This window comes from Ambystoma mexicanum, chromosome 4p (genome assembly GCF_040938575.1).
Source record: "Ambystoma mexicanum isolate Mex_15411 chromosome 4p, UKY_AmexF1_1, whole genome shotgun sequence".
Taxonomy (NCBI): domain Eukaryota; kingdom Metazoa; phylum Chordata; class Amphibia; order Caudata; family Ambystomatidae; genus Ambystoma; species Ambystoma mexicanum.
Window position 1 is genome coordinate 447991383 of NC_090927.1, and position 21679 is coordinate 448013061.

At 42.7% G+C, this 21679-nt stretch overlaps 1 protein-coding gene across 2 annotated transcripts in view; it reads right to left on the reverse strand.

Annotated features, from left to right (window-relative positions):
- Positions 1–1016: 1016 nt before the first annotated feature.
- Positions 1017–21679, reverse strand: part of SLC66A3 (solute carrier family 66 member 3) — a 172130-nt gene continuing 151467 nt past the window's right edge. The window contains exons 6-7 of one of the 2 annotated variants that reach the window (XM_069605964.1): positions 6527–6568; positions 1017–2734 (exon numbers count right to left, since the gene is read on the reverse strand). In XM_069605964.1, the coding sequence (XP_069462065.1) occupies positions 2643–2734; positions 6527–6568 (134 nt within the window). In that variant the 3' untranslated portion in view covers positions 1017–2642. The remainder of the gene's footprint in view (positions 2735–6526; positions 6569–21679) is intronic. The other variant, XM_069605965.1, reaches the window with a different exon arrangement.

Consider the following 21679-nt stretch of genomic DNA (forward strand, 5'->3'; position numbering starts at 1 on the left):
CTCCCGCCTATGCTAAATCCCACAGTTGCTAAGATTGGTGACCAGGGCCCTTGTGTGTCCTCCCGGATCCTTGCCCTCCCATACCCAATCGCTTACAGCCTCCACCCCTCCCAGCACTTTGCCTTGGCACCCACTGGCCTGTGTCACTACGGGCCTGCACTTAATTATTTATTGGCGGCTGACCACTCCAGCTAGGCACTTACAGCGGCTCTCTACCCAGCACTTTCCTTGTGATACACTTAGCACTTAACCCCACTCCCTCTTCCCCTCTCTGCACTTGCACATATTGGATGCTCCCTCGTGATTCACCTAGCACTTATCCCCACTCCCTTTTCCCCTCTCTGTACTTGCACGTTCTGGATGCTCACAAAGCCTAGTAGGTCCGCCTCTATCTTTCATTGTTATATTTGTTTTCATTCCCATGTTCCCTCCTCGTTGCCCTGGGGGCGCTTTGAAATACAATTTACTTAATGTATAAGTGCCATACAAATGCACAATAAATAAATAAATACTCAAAACACACCTGGCTCCAGCTGGAGACTGTAAACTAGAGTCTGGAAACAGATATTCAAAGGGTTCAAGGAACCTAAAATGGACCTAACAAAAAAGCATTTACACCTCTATGGTGGAAGAACAAATAAGCACTTATTTGGTTTTCTATTGATTACTGTACACACATATGCAAATGTGAGATGTAGCTTAAGATAATGTTTGACCCAAGTCACCCAATGGAGAGGCGTGGTCTGCTGCCCCCAGATATACTGTACACATTCTGATGTAAATCTATAAACCAACAGGGAAAGTACTGGGTGCCCATTTTGATCATTTGTCGTACCACCTATTGGTCTCAATGAGGTTATAAACTTCTAATTTATTGTAGGCATATGATAAGTACTTGCCTGTACTAAACCGTTAGTCTATAATCCAAACTCGCCAGGCCTACATTTGGTTTGCCAGTCGCCACTGACCACTCATACAGCAATTGAATGTACTTTGTACAGACTGGCACAGGAACATAATGGTAAACAGGTTGCTATTTTATTAAGCACGAAAGACATGTCCTGCATGAATCCCAGCATATACAGTCTATGTGATCCACGTTGACCTAATTATGCGGCAACTCCTATTATGTGAACGGTATGAGGTAATATTATCCCCATATATATGGTCGCCGTATTTAATATCGCCGGGAAAAGGTCGTGGCGATATTATATGGGTGACCATATATATGGGGACAGGAGCAGCAAAAAAAAAAAAAAATGAAAACAATTAAGGTTTTCGGCGACATTTTTGCATGGCGATATTTTTGAGGGGACATTATTACATGGAACCATGTGAACTGTCTGCAATAGGTGTGTTGCATACTCGGAATATGCAGCAATACCCCTGATAGCATGGATGCATTCTGCATGCAAAATATGTTGTTCACAGTCCATATAAAATACAATTTCATAGGTCCTTTAGTCCTGCCATCTTCTGATCATGTCCTCTGTCAGAGCCCGTGACGTCATCACGCACACTTTTTTCATGCTGTGGGAAGCTGGCCAGTGGAGAACTTGAGATTGCGAAAGCAAGAATGGTAAGTGGAACAACTTGGAGGCTGTGCACTTGGACACGCGTACACTGGATAATGTATTATGAAAACGATGGGCTTCCCCAGTATGACTGAGAAAACAATGCACTGTTGTCTTGTAGGTGCAGGCCATTGCTTACTGTACCTTCCTACCTTGAGGGAATGATGAAAGACACAGGCGAGGAAGCACAGAATTGAGAGAGAATTACATTTATTGGCGCTATACACGTGATTATGAACATTTGGTTTCACTTTTTTTTTTACAGTTTGATCAAGCAGTGTGCGTTGAGGTAAATGTGCTTTGGCTTCTTTATTTTGTATATTCGCGAATGTTTAACTTATGCTGTGTACTAATATTCACCATGTGTTTTTTGCCTTTTTGTCTCCTGCTACATTTGCTTTTGTGCTTATTTCACTTTACGGGTTATTTGGGATTTTATGCGCAATATTTGGATTTTTTTGGACCGTGCCTTAATTACTACCAAAGGCTTTTGCCCTGAAGATGGATAACATCCGAAATGGATAGGCACTTTTCAAACCCTTGTTAGCGCAACACTGCCTTATTTCTGTACATATATTAAAACAGACTGTGTCATAACTCTTTGATTTCTTTTCTGCAACTGTGAAGAGAAATAATGAACATGTATGTTGTGGTTATTTCAGAGCAACTGAAACTTTATTTTCAGCCCAGTAATTGGGCAAAACGTGAGCCTGTGGCTCTCACATGTGTTCCCTGTGAGTTTTCTTTGTAGGATCATAATGGTAAACAGGTTGCTATTTTATAAGGCACGAAAGACATATCCTGCATGAATCCTAACATATCCAGGTCTCCAATTTTGGAAGTCAATATGATCCACGTTGACCTAATTATGCGGCAACTCCTATTATTACGTGAACTGTCTGCAATAGGTGTGTTGTGTACTCAGAAAACATGTAACAATACCACTGATAGCATGGATGCATTCTGCATGCAAAATATGTTATTCACAGTCCATATCAAATACTATGTCATGGGTCCTTTGGTCCTGCCATCTTCTGCTCAGGTCCTCTGCTCGCCAAATGCAAGCGATCAGTCAGTTTTCTTCGCGGGCCTCCGATAGTGCAATATTGTTATGGTGACCCATATATTCAGCAGCATCATAGTTATAAACCGAAAGAGAACTGGGAAGGAAAAGATACTTACAGTTATTAAAGTGATTACAAACATGCAAGGCATTTCACCGAAAGTGACTGGATCCTGAACCTCTAGGGAAGGCTGTAGAGCCAGAGGCGTTCCTAGGGGCGCAGGGGGCTAATGGGGCTATAGCACCTGGTCTTTTGGTTGTAGCCCCGGATAGAATCTCAGGAGCTACAACCAAAAGGCTAGCTCTCCCCGAGTCCCGGCATTTCGGACATTAGCGTAGCTCTGGGTCTTTTGTAGACCTAGCAACACCCTTGCGTAGCACATATGATGCGCCGGGAAGAACTTGGCTGGCAATGGCTCCTGCAGAATACACGTGACCCCAAACAGTTTCTTTCATCAACATAAATGCGCCAAGCACTTATGGGCTCAGAAAAAGGGAATGATGAAGAACATCTATATTTAGTAACAGAGTGACCATCCAAGTATGCATGCCCATTTTTATTTTCTTTAGTGTACATTGCAAACTTCATTGCCCGGTGCCACAGAGGCAGTCACAAAGGCTTTAAAGCTGGGTTTACAAATGTCACACATGGCATGCTTACTGCTTCAAGCGAAGATTCCTCAATTACAAAAGGAGTGCTTGTCGGACCTTCTACTACAGTTGCCTGGTTACAACAGTTATGTAGGTGAGGGGGGTTACACCATAGCATGGGGGAATATGGCAGAATGTTAATTTCAGAATCACACATGAGGTGGTTACGCGTAGTGAGCGGGGTAAGCATTTAAGGAGGACCCTGAATTACATCACTGTCAGGGCAAATGTGAAGTTTAGAAGGGGACTTGGATAGGCAAACTGATAATGGCAGACAACCGGCTGCCCCCCTTTGCGATCCCCTGGTCTTCAGGGTCATCTAGATATAGGGATTCGCAGAATGTACGGTGCAGGTGTGGTATGTAGCGCTTCCTTCTCTTCCCACTGTAGAAGGGGCAGAGCTTGCTTGGCATTTCCTCATGAGCAAAAGCACTTTCAATTCGATTCTGGGGTGGAATGGAAATCATCAGTGTTTTGTCATGAGGGGATTTCAATGGTTGTTTTTTTTTATTCTGCACCTTTCTCTGGCTGCAGATTTGGAATTAGGGGAGGAGAGCATTGACATGGTCAGGGCAAGCCTCATTTAGAGATCCCGCCACCATAGGGGGGGTTTTCCAGAGAGACGGCTACTACCATGGTGATGTTTCTGCACTTGCATCATTGCCAGTCTTTTTTCAGCCAACACGCGTCACAGTACATGGAACGCCAAGAGCTGCTATCTGAAATAGCAGCTTAGCTGCTTTCAGTGAACCTTTATCCAGTAGATTAACCCCAGATGGGTACACATTGACTTGGATGGGTATTCCCATCTGCACATTAGTCCATCTGAGACAGTCCCCTGATTTCTAGCCTACAAACCTTTTTCGTTATTGGTGATGTGTACTTGTAAGCAATGAATCGGCCTTTATTTAGCAATTGGTAGAACGTTTCCCAGATGATCAATGAATAGGAGCCTCCTGCACTAACCCCTTTCTTCGCCAAGAGATGTCTGAATCTGGGGCAATAGCAATAGATTTCGGGCATTTGGCTTTACAGAGCTAGCCGTCTCCTTCAAGCAAATTGGCCTTCATTAAATAAGGATGTTGCTGGTGTAATTACATGTTACAATTGCAAAACGTTTTACCAGATGTGGTACGTGATAACCATGAGTGCACACCCGTAAATATATTAAAATGTGCTGCAGTAAGTGAGCCAAGAAGGTCTGCAACAGCTGAATTGGGCCCCGCTGTCAGAGTCTTGCACATCAGACAGTAATGAATGGTCCCGGAACCCGATGCATGAGAATGGGATCAGAAGGGAAAATGCATGTTCTTAATGGCCAGAAATATGCCTACAAAATTACAAGCGCCATTATTCATGCGAACTAAGTTTGAGGGTTAGACACTGTAGCTTAATCTCAGAGAGCGTTTTATTGGCCAAACCCCAGGAGCTGGTCAGTCTCTTCCACCTGGTATTTACATATGCATAAATACCATCACCTCCACCAAGAAATGTGCTTAAGGGATATACCCCAGTGTTATTTCAGGATATTCGGCTTCTCTTTGGCTGCTTCCGCAGCCAACCAGGATGTAGGGTGCTGCACATCCTACCCTGGCAGCGGGACAGCCAGTCAAACACTGATGAAAGTTCCAGACACTCTGCGGGGGCAAAACACCACCTCTGGCCGTACTGGTGCATCTCTCTGGCAGGCTTGGAAGGGTCCATTCGTCCTATGGCCTAAAGAATACGTTATCCGGCAAGACCATTGTGGAATGCAACTAAAATTACAATGGGACAAACTGGCACATGTTCCTAATGGGCTGATGGGAAATGCAGCCCAGCAGGAGAAACCGCTCTAGTACCTTGCTTTCAGAAGAGTGGGCTGCATTATTGGTTATCTGCACGACTTGCTTTCTGTTGTCAGAGCTACCCAAGTTGCTCTCTTGTGGTGAGAATGTATCCAATTGTTTTGTTGGGTTTTAGAGCACTCAATGTCCATGCTGCACCGGGGCTCCTCTTGAGTGCTCTATCCATCCTCTACTGGGACGGTTCAGGCTAATCTACTTTCTCACAGCTTCCGTCATCTGCCGGAGCAGAATTCTCTCACTTTCAGCACCACTGACATCACTAGAGGAACCCTCTTGCCATTGGAGGTAATGACCAAGCCATCTACATTTCCCTCCATGGAGGGAGGTGAACGCATACTGCACCCCATCGCAACTTATATCTATTTCATGGGAAGTAGATGAAGCCAAAGCATGGACCTTTTTACTTCCATGTACATCTTTTGCATGGTTTCTGCAGTGGTGCCACATCTGTTTGCTTCACTAGTTGAGGGCTGTGAGAATGGAGGGTTGCGCTAAGGAAGGGGAACAGTAGCTCTGCACACGCTGTCAAAACCAGTTATAATTTGTATATCTTGCTTTAATTATTTTCAAGAAAATGATTCTCCACGCAGTTTGATGCGTTTTGGCGCTTGTTTGTGAAAAGGGTTTGTTTATTGATTTTAAGGTTTTTTTAAGTACACCCTTATGTAAGGTAATGCCAGGGCTCTTATGTCCCCATGTGGTCAGCCGACACATGTTTCGACCCGTAGGTCCTTCTCAAGGCTAGGGATTGCGGTCCGACGCCCCCTATGGGGTCCGGGTGATGATCATCACAGGACCCAGAACTGACTACAAGCATGAATTTGCATCCCAGGGCCCAACAGGAGCCACTATACTTACAGAACCATTTCAATCTCCACCAGGACCGTATAGGGGGCGCCGGACCGCAATCCCTAGCCTTGAAAAGAACCTACGGGGCGAAACACGTGTCGGCTGACCACATGGGGACATAAGAGCCCCGGCTGTACCTTAAATAAGAGTGTACTTAAAAAACCTTAAAACTAATAAACAAACCCTTTTCACAAACAAGCGCCAAAACGCATCAAACCGCCTGGAAAATCATTTTCATGAAAATAATTAAAGCAAGATATCCAGGTTAAACCAACCCCCTTCTACCAAACAAATGAGGTATGGGCTATGCCTCAACACTAACCTGTGATCTTGCGACCAAGACAACCCAGAACCAAATGGACTATCAAAACTAGAGCTCAACAAGGTGATTTCCATCCTAGGGCCCACGTTCCATAATCCAGTTATAATTTGTATTGACATTATGTAATACTAGGTGATCCTACAGGTGTGAACCTCCTATGGAGTAAGCAGCCCACATAAGCAGAAAGATTCCCAAATGTGTTGGTTAAAACTATACTCACCCATCGTGTCATTTGTCGTCATCAAAGTTGTAAATATTCGTGCTGCAAAACAAGAAAAAGAATGAATGATCATAGTCTCATGACGGCCCCTACCACCCGGATCGCATCAGTAAGACAGCCGGCTCCCATAGACCCCCCCGTTTCACACTATGAAATCTCACAAGATTGATTAGTCACTGCTCCTGTTAAGTATAAGAAAACAAGCAAATCGCAATCATAGATGTTGTGATAAAACTACAGCCCTGCAGCACTTGGATAGATTGCATTGTCTGGCAATGCTTTGCCCTTGGGGGAATTGTGTGCCATGCCCATGTCTCGCGTCTGAAGAGCAGGTGGGGATTTTGCATGCATTGCACCTGAAAAAACTTGGGAGTTGCCCTAAATAGCCTTGGGAGGACGGGTATTGCGCTTGGATTAACTGTTTGGTTTGGCCATTCATAGTACTTGTAACAATTGTGAAGGTTTAGCATGTGCACACTAATTGTGATGATTCGCCATGCTCTCCACCTGGAAGAGATTGAAAGTATAGCCCATACTCTACTAGTGGTATTTGTGAAGGCTAACCTGTGTCACTAACCATTTGTCGAAGCCACACGAATCAACAGAGAATGACACTACCTGATCAAACAAGGTGCATCTACAACAGATCTTCGTCTGAGTTTCTAGGTACGTATAAACACACCAATCTGGGGAAACTGGCTGCAGGCATGGCTACCCACACACATCACAATACAGCAATGACTACGATTAATTCTGCCTCGCTGGTCACATAATTGTTCTGCCTACTTACACCAGACAATGCCTCAACACCTCTGCCATCAGTATGCAATGAAGAGCTACAACAAATTCAGGCCAGCTGGACACACGAGTCCCTAGCACTCACGCCTTCTCCTCACTTTTCCCAACAACCATTCACATGCCTGACCTCTCGGGTTGCTTTGTACCAGAGCCCGGCCAGCCCTCCTAAGCCTCATTGTGGCCAAATGTGCACACACATCTTACAATATAACACAATAGGATCTCCATCATGAAGCGCACATTATAAATGTGCGCGGTATGGGAGTCACAATAGACTGTTGTGAGGGAGCTTCTTGAGTTATCTTCTCACACAAGTTACAATTTAGGTTTCCATAAAGATTTCTCCAGGATTGAAGCTGTCATAATCAGATTGTAGATGTCCTCTAGCTATTATATGAAAACGTAACTATGTGCCACCAATGGTGTAATAAAGAGCACCTGATTTACCCAGTGCTTAAATTGTAAAACAAAAACAGAGCCCAAATATTTTCTAGCATGCTTGACACATATCGAGTAGAGCATCTCCCTGTCCACTGTTGCCTCCCCCCTTGGCTGCTTCCTGCAGTATCGACAGATTTTGGGTTAAAGCTGCAACTCCCACGGGCCCATTGAGAGTGGTGGATACACCGACAATGGCAGATGTGTGATTTACACATATCAATCAGCATAGTACTTGTGTCTTGTAATATAATACATGTTGAATTGCTTCTTTAAACACATATTCATTAACATTTTGCTCTGATTCTATATGTGGCAAGTGGAAAATGCTGAACATCTACTGTGTCGAATCTAGCAACAACGTCACTAATACTCTGGAGGGAAGCGCCTCTTGCATGGCCAGGGAAAGGCAGACGCTACCTGACTCTGACCCTGGGGGTGGATATCTGCGGGAGGACCACGTGCGAGATGACAAACTCCAGAGGGATAAGACAATACTCGATTGAAAATAACCTAGTAAACATAATTTCTGATGACATACAGGCACCTATACAACATACCTATATGATATAGATGAAAAATATATAGTTATTCCCAGTCAATCACAGCATCTACCCCCACCCCGTTTATGTACTGTGATAAGGCACAGCGACATAGCAATGAAGATGACCAGGACAAGTGAACAAACATGGGGGTCTAGTCTATGGAAACGGTTCGGCAAGGCCGGGAAGTTTAAATCTGACACAGCTGACAGATCAGCGAGTGAAAGGCAGACATCAAGTGAGCTGGCGTGAGGAAGGCATAGTATCAAACAGTGAAGACAGACACAAGTGATCAGTGTTCAAGGGTGCTAATTGAACTTCAACTCTCAAAGAACTAGAGACTCCCATTGCAATACCTGATACCCGTACCAAAGATAATAAATGGTGCTCAGATATCCAACATGCACTTGCCAATAAACTAACTACTCTACAATATAAAATATCCCAAAAAAAAGCTTCCTTAAATGCCCCACCTTTACCTAAAATATCTGCGAACACAGTTGAAGTCCAACCTACCCGATTTAACTTTCCCAAAGTATCTATCATTGAGGTGAAAATAATTATTCTGTCTCTCAAACCATCCATTTGCCAGGGTGACCTCTGCCCGGCACAGCTCATCAAGGATGCGACTCGAGACCTAACACCTTTCATATCCAAGCTGATCAACGCTTCCTTTGCCACCGGCACTATCCCCACGAATCTCCAAGAATCATGGGTACTTGCACTTTAAAAAAAACAACACTAGACCCGCTAATACCTACCAACTATAGGCCAATTACAACAGTCCCCTTTCTCCTATAAATACTAGACAAGGTGGCCTACACCCAAATACAAAATATTTGGAAGCACATTAGGAGCTAGACAATCAGGCTTCCGTCCACAACATGGAACGGAGACTGCCCTCATCGATCTCAAGACACAAGTCAATGAGCTTAGAGACAATGGCAAATCTGCTCTGCTTCTCCTCCTGGACCTTTCAGCGGCTTTCGATTTGGTGGATCATACAATTCTTTGTAACCATCTCGAACAAGCAGCACACTTTTCCAAAGATGCCATAAACTGGATTAGATCCTTCCTAAGCGGCACAACAATGAGGGTCTTCGCACCTACAGCAGCGGCAGACCCCACACCTATCACGTGCGGCGTGCGACAGGGGTCCTGCGTCTTGCCCACACTGTACAATATTTTTACTAAGCCCCTTTTCGATGATCTAGACCATCTTGGTATCACCTACACTAACTATACAGATTATACCCAGATCCTCCTCCCACTTTCTGGGGATTATGACAAGGATTTGGCCTTGGTGAATAGAGTGTACATCATCATTCAGGCATGGATGGCCATGCACAGTCTATGCCTGAATGATGATAAAACAGAACTCATTATCTTGGGTACCCCTTTCAACCTAAAAAAACTTGGACCGGACTACTACTCCTTGTCGGTAACTGCATCAAGGTAGCACATGAGGTAAAAATGCTAGGTTTTTACCTCTACTCTACCCTGTCCTTCTCCAAACAGGTCAACAAGTTAGCGTCCTCTACGGCATACACATGTAAACTCATTAGAACTGGTAAGCCATTTCTCTCGAATAACAGCTCTACCATCCTGGCTAGAGCCCTCATCCTGTCCTGTTTAGATTATTGTAAGGCTCTATACATAGGCTCCAACAAATCTATCATAGGAAGAATCCAAATCCTACAAAACAAGGCCCTAAGAGTAGCCCTAGGCATTTCCACAAGAGTGCATATCTCTAAGAGTAGACGTTAGAATAACTGGCTCGGACCAATGCCAAAATCATACTTAAAATAATCTCACCCATAAACTCTTAATGCTGCTCCTATATACGTCTTTGAGCGATTCCACAAACAGACATCCCTAAGACCAACTAGATCAGCAAACAGGTACCGCTTGTCCATACCTAAATTCAAACTATCCACGATCGGAGGCAATAGTTTCTCCGTCAAAGCAGCCAAACTATGGAACTCCCTACCCCCTACATTGAGAGTTGACCAATCCTCCCAGAACTTCAGAACTAACACCATCTCGTGGTTGAAATCTACCGACCATTAACTCGCGCCTGCGTAACTGAAATGCAATGAAATGTAAATAGTAGCGCCCACCTGCTACCCTCGTGGCAGGAATCTCTATTCTGTATACCATGCCTACATTATTTGTAAATATTTTGCATATTCTGCTCTTGTAATTATGTATCTCACATATGCTCCACTACCCGCTACCCCCATGGCGGTAACTTCAATTGTGTGAACAATGCCTTCTAATATCTGTAATATTTGCATACCCTGCTTTCGTAACTAATGTAAATCACTGTTTTAATTCATTGTACCTAAGCTTTGCATTTTCTTGTAACTGCTGCGCCCTGATACCCTTGGGTCTGGTGCGCATTACAAATAAATAAATAAACAAACAAACAATAGGCTGGTTGAACATCTATCTAAGCCTAAAAATAAGGATGAGAGCAAGCTACGACCATCAAATAATAACGCAGTCCTAGTCAATTCAATAAAAGGGCCTATACTAATAAACCTATTGCAAATCTTTACTTCTAAATACAAATGGTGCGGGACAATAGTGTATTCAAAAAGAAAAAAGTGTTCACGAAATATGTCAGGATAGTTGAGCAGTTGGCTTCCCTTCCCGACGTTAGCAGCATGGGGTAATGCGGCACGTTCGATCTAAGCACACACTCGGACTTCTCTGCCACAAGGATACAGTTCAAAGCATAGGTAACAGGGTCTTCCGCCAAAGCCTTTTTCCCCCAATAACATTCTCTTACTGTAGAGGGCCTGTCGGAACAAACACGCACCAAAGTTACTTTCTTATCAGGATTTTCACATTCACAAGTTCTCGCTTTCAGTGATCATCATGGGTCTCCCTCCTTCTGGCTCGGACCCCTTTTTACCACAATGTTCACAATTGGCCTCCTTCGATTGGGCTCGGACCATGGATCTCCCTCGTTCATGCTCGGGACCCTTGTAGCACAATGTTCACAATTGGTCTCCCTCGTTGGGGCTTGGAGCATGTAGTCTCACTTTCTACGTTTTCCTCTTTATATCAAAAATCGAATACTTTGGCATGTGCAATGGGTTTGGCTTAAACCACCGCAGGAGCACTTTGCTTCACTTCACACAATGTTCTTGCAAATCTTCCACTTTCGTGTCTGCCACTTCTTGGCTGGATACCTTACAGAGACCTTCGATTGAGCACAACCGTGGTGCCGGACCACTATGTTACTTTATTTCACACCTTTGCAATTTCAAGTTAGAGTTCAAATATCCATCAGCAATTGAGCTTTACTCAGATCGTTCTAGAAGATAGTATCTTAGATGGGTGATTGTCCATTTGATGGCAAGGGCCTCTAACTCCAACACAGAGTATTTATTTTTGATGTGGGAAGAGTTTATGACTAGTGAATGGGATGAGATTGGATGTTCTAATCCATCACAAATTTGTGATAAGACTGCCCCTAACCTTGTGAGAGCGACATCTGTTTGTAACATAAATTAATTCGAAAAGTCTACTACTTTTCGGATTGGGTTCGAACACAAGTTTTGTTTTAAGTTGTTGTAACATGCATCATCTTCATCAGTCCACTGTATCTTCCGGGTTCAGAGTTCTTTAATTTATCAGTTAATCTAGCTGTTCTGTCTGAGAAATTCGGGATAAACCTACGGCAATAACCAATCAATCCTAGGAATGCCATGATCTTGAGCGTGGGTGCATTTAAAACAGCTTTCACTTTTTCTTGTTGGGGCTGGACACTGCCATTCCCTACAAGGAAGCCGAGGTATTTCATGGCCGATTGAGCCCAGATTATAGGCCCCACAGAAATCGGAAATAGGGCTGTAATAGCCTATCTATGAGCCGTTAGAAAGTGGCTGGTGGCCCCATGCAGGCCAAAAGGGAGGACTTTGAACTGGAATAGTCCAAGGAGTGTTGAGAAAGCTGTCTTTTACCTATCATGTCCATGTACTGGGACTTGCCAATATCCCTTGGTTAAATCTAGGGTTGATAGGAATGGGGCATTTCCATCCATTAACTCATTGATGCATGGCATAGAATAGGCTTTGAAGGGGAGATGGCGTTGACCTGCCTGAAGTCTCTGCAAAACCTCCAAGAATGATCGGGTTTAGTTACCAATACAAAAGGGGAGGACCATGGACTTGAAGAGGGCTTGATAATGTTTGCCTTCAAAATTTCCAATTCCTCAACCACTATTTGTTGTCGGCCTTCTGGGAGTTCATATGGTTTCGAATTGACAACTTTTCCCTTTGGAGTTCTGAAATAATGATAAATACCATGTACTCTCCCTGGTTCCTCACAGAATACATCAGGGAATGCCATAACCAAGTCGATTAAATCTTCTTGCTTTTGTAGAGACAATTCAGAGCTTATTCCACAAGACATATTTCCTCTGCTACCAGACAAGATAGTATTGAGGCAGTGGAAGGATTTTCTTTCCACTCTTAACAGATTTACGTGGTAAAGGTGGGTCTTTTGTTTCCTATCAGGTTGAGCTATTTTATATGTTCAGGTCCCTGTTTGCTCTAGTACCTCATATGGCCCATGCCACTTTCAGACAAGTTTATTTTCAGCAGTAGGTAAGAGGACTAATACCTTCTGTCCTACTGAAAAGGATCTTAAATTTACCTTTTTATCCTAGGTGGACTTTTGTTGGACTTGAGTTTTTTCTATGTGAGTGTAGACTAGATTTCGAACAAGTTTCATATGCTCTAGCAATCGTGTTGCTTTTTTTGAGAGGGGAATAGGTGCCTATTCTCTTGCTTCCCAGGTCTCCCTGAGCTTGTCTAAGACATCTCTTGGTTCTCTACCGTAAAGTAGTTCAAAAAGAGAAAATCTGGTCGATGCCTTGGGGGTCTTCCTTACTGCAAATAGGGCCCAGGGGATCATGCGATCGCAGTCCTTCCCATCCTTACGTACCCGTTTTCTCAAAATCATTTTACGGGTCTTGTTAAATTGCTCTACCAATCTGTCTCTTTGGGGATGGTATACTGAGGTTCTTAAGGTGGAAATATGTAGTAATTACTTGACTTCACCCATGAGTTTGCTCATAAAATTGTATCCTTGATCTGAATTTCCTTGGGGAAACAACACTAAAGAAGAATGGTAATAGGTGTTTTTAAGATTTGCTGGATTGTGTTCCACATGGGAAACGCCTCTGGATAACGGGTAGCGTAATCAACGATTACGAGAACTTATTTATTAACCAATCTAGAGGTTTCCAATGGTCCAATGATATCTATCCCAATTTGGGAGAATGGGACTTCTATTATTGAAAAGGGGTTTAAAGGGGAAGATAAGGCAATACGTGCGCTGGTTTTCTGGCATATTTCACATGTCTGAATGAAGTTATTTATGTCAGCATGCATACTTGGCCAGTAGAACTTAGCTTGAGTTTTAGATTGTCCGAAATGCCCTCTTGTCAAATGAGCATGTGCAATCTCTAGCACGATCTTGGGATGGGTTTTGGGGATTACTAACTGAGTTTTACTTGTGCCTTCTCAGGAGTTTTCCTTTCTGTATAGCAATCCCCATTTCAGTAAGAAAACAGTGCTCCCCTTTTCTAGTCATTCCCCCTCAGGAGTCACTTGTAAAAAGGACTCTGCGAGTGCTGGATCATTTCGCTGAGCGAAGGCTAGGTTGGGAAGGATGGTAGGTTCTTCTTCCTTCTTTGCCTCAGTGACAGATGGTTCATCAGCCTCTCTAAAGCCTAAGCTACCTCTCCGTTTCTTCTGGTTCACTTTCTTCCTTAAAATGGGGAACTGGAGCCTTCTCAAAAATCCCTGTGCAATATTGTCCCCACAATGTATTTCAAAAGGAACCTTTGTCTCCCCGGAAGTCGGGATCTAGAACGCCTGCCAGGACATCTAGACCAAAATTCCAGGCCAGATTTTGGGGCCAATTTTATATAACAACCCGCAGGGGGTATTAGGAATAAGTCTGTGGGAATCATCCCTCTTTTCCCGGGAGGGATAGTAGCTTCTCTGCTATGACAAATATCCAAGCCTATGGATTCTTTCATGGCGATAGAGGGATCTGAGGCTTTGTGACTAGGTTTCTTGAATTTTAGGGACCGCTTATTTGTCTCAATTGAGTCACATCCCACTGCTGACACCAATCGTAAGGAAGGCATGGTATCAAACAGTGAAGACAGACACAAGTGATCACAGTTCAAGGGTGTTTATTGAACTTCAATGGTTTGGTTGAACGCCTATGTAAGCCTAAATCTAAACCTACCAGGGCATATATTAGGAGCAACCAGGAGATTCAGACTTTCCACATGCTCCCACCACTGCAGACCCAAAACCATGGTGCAGATGAGCCCATCACCCCCCACAACCCCTTTAACAACTACCCACTCAGGATAGGTACCACTGCTGCCCTGAAGCCAACTATGTTGACCTCACCAGGCCTACCTAACTCCCAGCGGGCCTAACCCAAAACACAACTTAATAACTCAGTATTAATAGATTCACCCTTTTCTTGTGGCCCACACAACAACACTCCTAACTCACACTTGAAATGAGGACTACTAAATGTACGATCTCTAGGTGCACATGCTATTGATGTGCATGACCTCTTACTGGAACACCAATTAGATTTCCCTGCATTGACTGAAACTTGGCTCCATCCAGCCTCAAGTCCATTACTAGCATTAGCCATCCCACCAGATTATACCATCCTTAGAACCGACCGTCAGGATACCTTGGGAGGAGGTGCAGCTATAATTGCAAAATCCTCTCTACAATTCAGAGCCTGTAACATTCTCCCACCCATAACAGAGGCAGAATCCTAGACTGGATCTTAACCCTGAACACTAAAGCAGCTCTTGAAGACATCATACAAATATCCTGGTCAGACCACTTCTTAGTTTGCTTCAATGTATCCATCTCTAAACGCCAAGATTCCCCCACAAAACCACCTATAGCAATACTAGCGACAAACTCACACAAACTCATGCCAGAAATTCTGACCCCCATCCTCAACTAGTTATTTGAAGCACATCCTATAATGATCACAAACCCAGATAGCATAGCCCAGTACTATCACTCCTGTTTGAAAACCGTCATTAATGAAGCAGCCCCACTGAAATCTAAACTACCCAGACTTAAACGGACCAACTCCTGGTTCAATGACAAACTCATTGAACTCAGAAGAAATAAAAGAACACTAGAACATCTCACAAGAAAATACCCCTCTGATGAGTCCAAAAAGGAAATCCAGCTACTATCCCACAAATACAAACTCGCAATTATCACTCAAAGCTAGCACCCTGAATTTACGTATCACCAATGCCACGTCAAACAGTAAAGAACTGTTAACAATCCTTAGAGAATTGGGAACACCCATCCCCCCCTGGCCCCAACTCCAGCCTTGGCTATTAAAGCTTGGTGCACTACCATACATAATGCACTAGCCACCAAAATCAAATCCCTTCAAGACAAAACTATCACTAATAAACAATTACTGATCCAGAGCGCCGACTCCACACCAACTCTGTGGATGGAGAATTTAGACTCAACCGCTCAGTTTAACTTCTCCCCAGTCACCCATGACCAAGTAATAAAGACCATTGCCTCCCTCAAACATTCACATTCAGCTACGACCATCAAATAATAACGTAGTCCTAGTCGTGTCTTTGCCAAAATAAAATGGCCTATACTAATAAACCTATTGCCAATCCTTACTTTTAAATACAAATGATGCAGGACAATAGTGTATTAAAAAAGAAAAGTGTTCACAAAATAATATGTCAGGATTGTTGTGCACTTGGCTTCCCTTGCCCACATTTTCAGCTTGGGGTAAGGTGACACGTTTGAGCTTCGCACACAATCTGGCTTCTCTGCCACGAAGATACAGTTAAAAGCATAGGCAACAGGGCCTTCCGCCAGATTTTTCTTTCCCAATAACATAAATTACTGTAGACCACAAGCACCAAAGTTCCTTTCTTATCAGGATTTTCACAGTTACAACAAGTTCTTGCTTCCAGTGTTCATCATTGGCCTCCCTCCTTCAGGCTCGAAACCCCTTTTTCCCACAATGTTCACAATTGGTCTCCCTCGTTCGGGCTCGGACCATCTATTCTCATTTTCTTAGTTTTCCTCTTTATATCAAAAATCGAAGACTTTCGAATGTGCGATCTGTTTTGCTTAAACCGTCGCAGGACCACTTTGATTCACTTCAGACAATTTTTTTTAAGTTTTAATTTCTTTCATTTGTTTTTGGTACAATGCACCTTTACAAATATTTAATAGACAAACAGTAAAACGAATGTATAAAAGGAAATACGTTGCAACATAAAAACAAATCGTTCACATATACATTAAGAATAGTAGAATAAAAGAAATCTCTTTAAACTTAAAACATTGCGAAATCAACAGGTGTTTTTTTACATAAATCACAAACCATCTCAACCTATCATTCAAAGTCTAAAATTCTTTCCACTATAACAGCAATAAATCGAGTTAATGCTATTATCAATTTTTGCGATTTTTCCCACATGCATTGGCACCATAGCAATTCTCTCGAAAATGTCAAATTACCATTATAGAATTGGCCCATATAGGAACTGCGAGTGATTTCAAGTGGAGTACAGTATATCACGAGATGTTTTAACGACTCAGGGGTTGTTATGTTCAATGATCACCAGGGATTCAGTAGTTTTGTAAATAAGGTCTTTTATTTATATCCGGTGACGACCCCCGGGAGGGACTCCACCAACGTCCACAGCCTTGTCTTATCCCTGTCTCTCTCCCGCACTCGGAACCCAGAACCCCTGAGGTTAGGGATCCACATTCCGAGCGCACGGACACACAGCAACATACTAACATTATAATATGCAATAACTCTGGGCAACTTGTTTCCATCTATGTAACATTGATATCCTAACACCTCCTTCCTTTCCTTGAACTAATGATTGAAAAACAATGTCTAAACATATAACTGAAACATATGTGCTATAAACTTAAGATAAGGTAAACCTCTGACTAAGTGAAAATATCTTACATTGTACTGGTAATATTATGTCTGTAGGAGATAATGGATTTGGTGACACCATATGCAAGTCCATCACTCCCTTCCATTGCTGAACTTGACAATTGCTACTCTCTCCTTGTTCCAAATGCCACCACCTCTGACCAGTACTGATGAGCCTAAATCCTTTACCACTTGTTTAGGCTCAGAGTATAAAGATGCTCCTTTGCGAACTTTGGTAGGTAATTTGATTTTGATCCACTCACCTTCATTAATCCTAAATTCCTTACAACAATTTTTTTGATCATATCTTTCCTTAGATTTAACTCCCGCTTCATACATTCTGCTCCTCACTTTTTCCACCTCCACACCAACCATCTTGGATTTTCCCATCCATCCAGGACATAAATGTGAATTAGGTTTCCTACCTCTCAAAATCTCAAATGGCGTTAGCCCTGTGACGCTATGAGGTGTTATTCTATACTGGAATGTCCTTTCCATCGCTGTCCTAAACCAATCCCCACCGGTAGCTACCGCTATCCTTATGGCTTCCATCAGTGTCCTATTGAAGCGTTCAACGCAACCATTACTTTGGGGATGATAGAGAGAGGTGTTTGCCTGTTCAATTCCATTCTTTTCCAAAAATTCTCTAAATTCCTTGGATACTAATTGGGATCCATTATCCGACAAACATTTCCTAGGAAAACCCTCTCTCCAAAATAATTGTTCTAAGAATTTTGTAACACTGCTGCTGGATATGTCTCTAAGTAGACATATTTCCGGCCATTTGGACAATAAATCTATGACCACCAGCAGATAACTGTCTCTGGTCCCTCCTATGTTAAATGGTCCTAAAAGATCTATAGCTATCTCATCCCATGGTACCCGCGGACTTTCCCTGATAACCATGGGTACTTTTTGTACGCTTAAACCCTTGTTTCCCTCCAAGCACTCTGAACACTCCTTAACTTGCTCTTCAATATCTTTATCAATTCCAGGCCACCAGAACTCAGATCTTATTATACCTTTAGTCCTAGCTAGACCTAAATGTCCCTCATGGGCTATTTCTAATACCTGTTTCCTCATACCTTGAGGAACTATCATTTGATGTCCTCTATGTAGATATTTGCCATTGATCCATAAATCTCCTTTAACTCTGGCAAATCCACCCATGTCACCTTTATAGTTCATTATTCTGTTTTCTTTAATCAATGTTAGTATTTTCTGGTACATTAAATCTTCACTACTAGCTTTATCCCACTCGTCCTTTTTTAGGGAATCATGTACCTGGAAAATCTCAAATGTTTCTTCCTGATCTGATTGGTCTATACTGCTATGGCCTTCTCCGTGAACAGATCTTGACAAGGCATCTGCCACTACATTGACTTCCCCACTAATGTGAATCATGGTAAATTGCAAACCTTGAAGAGCCGTGACCCACTTCATAATGCGTCTCGATACTCCTTCCAGCCCACCTTTTGTAAAAATACTAACTAGTGGTTTGTGATCAGTGCAAATCTTAAATTTCCTTCCCCACAGAAACCTTTTGAATTTTTCAACTCCCCAGATGCAAGCCAGCGCTTCTTTCTCGACTACTGAATATCTAATTTCAGGATCCTTAAGTGACCTTGAGGCAAATGCTATAGTGTGCAGACCTTCAGAATCTTCTTGCATCAGAACTGCACCTATGCCATACTCACTAGCATCTACAAATAGTACTGTGGGTTTCCCTTCTTCAAATGTCTTTAGGATGGGAGCATTGGTTATGGACTTTTTTATCATTTCAAACTCCAGCTTACATTCTTCACTCCATTTAAATATCACGCCTTTGCGAGTAAGTCTTCTCATGTGTCTTGACATGCCTGACAAATTCTTGATGAATTTACCATAGAATTCAACTAACCCCAAAAACGACAACACTTCTGCTTTAGTTTTGGGATCTACCATTTTCCTTATTGCTTCAATAGCATCCTCTTTGGGTTTAACTCCCTCAGCAGTAATCTCGTGACCTAAATAAACCACTTTACTTGCTTTGAATGTACACTTCTCTGATGCTATTGTTAGACCAGCTTCTCCTAATATGTCTAGCACCCTTTTTAACCGTCTATCATGTTCCACCTCATCACTGCCACATACTAAAACATCATCTTGGTAGTACATTACCCCTTTTTCTCCACTTAATAACCTGTACATTATACTCTGAAATACACTTGCAGCTGACACCAAGCCAAACGGCATACGTACACATCTAAATAATCCATTGGGAGTGATGAATGCTGTTAAATCTCTGGAATCTGGATGCAATTCTATCTGGTGATAAGCAGACTTCAGGTCTAAAATTGAAAATATTTTGGATCCAGAGACACCCACAAGTAGGTCATCTATCCTGGGTAATGGAAATCTATCTGCCACCACCATACTGTTCAGATGTCTTAAGTCAATACATATCCTCAAAGATCCAGAGGATTTTCTGACTACCACAATGGGACTCACACATTCTGAAGAATCTATTCTCTCAATAACCCCTTCATTCTCCATTCTCTTTAATTCATCTTCTACACCCTCCTTGAGTGCTAAGGGAATGGTGCGCAATCTCGCAATCTTAGGAACCGCCCCCTTTTTTAGTCGTATCTTATGAACAAATCCTTTCATGCATCCAAGCTTTTGTTCCTTTTCAATCAGTCTCTCACCACTCACTGTTAAGACCTGTTCGGGATGACCTGCTTCAAGTCTGATTTTTAGCTCAGCTTGATCACTCCACGAGAGTAACTCTCCCCCTTTGTTGGCAACATAAATAGTAGTGGTGGCTTTCCTATCTTTAAACTGTAGTTTAGCGTCAAAATATCCTATTATCTCTATCGGTTTGTCACCATATGCATTCGCCTTAATTTTGTTTTCTCGTAATGTACAGCAATTAAATCTCTCTTTCCATACCTGCACTCCTATTAATGTGTAGTCTGCCCCACTATCCATCAGCATCGATATTTGTATCCCATTAACCAATACTATGGCATAAGGCTTTTTCCTCTTCACTTTCCCATCAATGGCGTTCACCATAAACACCACTTCTCTACCACCTTCTATATAATCATCTTCCTCATTATTTACACTAACATCAAAGACTTGACCTCAATTGGAATTAAAGTTTTTACAACATCTGGCAATGTGTCCACGTATGCCACAATTGTTGCATATAATGTGCACTGCAAAACACTCCTTGTCTGATGCTACATGTGAGAAACTCCCACACCGGAAACACCTTCTTGTTGTGGAATCTCTGTTTGTCATTGTCTCTCTACAACCTCTGGAGAAATTAGACTCTCTGGAAAAATTCTTGTTGTCTTTGACTAGCCCTTGACGATTCCAACTTTTCCCCACCGGAGGTCTACTCTCTTGTCGATCTTCACCTTTTTTTCCAGCCTGGAACTGTTTCCTTGGAAAACTTGAGCTCATCCTCGGATTAACTTTTGATACTTTCTGAACTGCTCCCTCATTTTCCTCCAATTTGGGTTTCTCAATGTTTGAATGATTGTCTGCTTGGAGTAACTTTATACATTTATCAGTGTGTTCCACCATCTTTGCAATCTCTATAGCTCTATCCAATGTGGGATCTTTCTCCTTCCATAGTTCTTTTCTAATATTGTCGTTGTTGCATTTGATCATTAATTGATCGCGTATGTGTTCTTCCTGACAGTGATTAAATCTACATTTCACCGCTAATCCCCTCAGAGCTGTAATAAAATCTTCTATGTTCTCTCCATTCTTTTGCCCCCCGGTGGCAAATTTGTACCTCTCTAAGATGATGTTTTCGTCTATTTTATAATGTTTGTCCAGCTTGGCTAATGCCTTCTCATATGGGCCTGTGTCTCGTATATCTATAGGTTCTGGTAATTTTCTTAGAACTTCCTGACCTGCTGTCCCAAGACAATGAAATAACAAGGCTTCTTTCCTTTCATTAGAATAATTAGGCCCAAACACTGCTAACGCATATTTGTGGAAACCTTCTTTCCAATCTATCCATCGTACTCTGGGTTCTCCAGGTGAAGATAAGAAAAACACCGGAGCTGGAACATTTGCCATTATTTAATGATGCCGGTGACTGTAGTTACTATGCTGTGGTACTATTGGTTTAATCTTTTGCCAACTTTCCCTCTTTCACTCTTGTAAATACTGTGAAATTTGTAACTCACCAGCTAGGTTATAGTATGTGGGGCTGTCCGCTCGTTCTGCCAGTCTTGCAACGTTCGTGAGCATAAATTCGCCCGGCGTCCAGCTGGTTTCCTCTCTCTGTTAAACGTCTAGCGATGCGTCGATAAGCGTTCCGCTGTGCTGATTTGTTCTTCGTTGTTTACTTTTGGCTGCC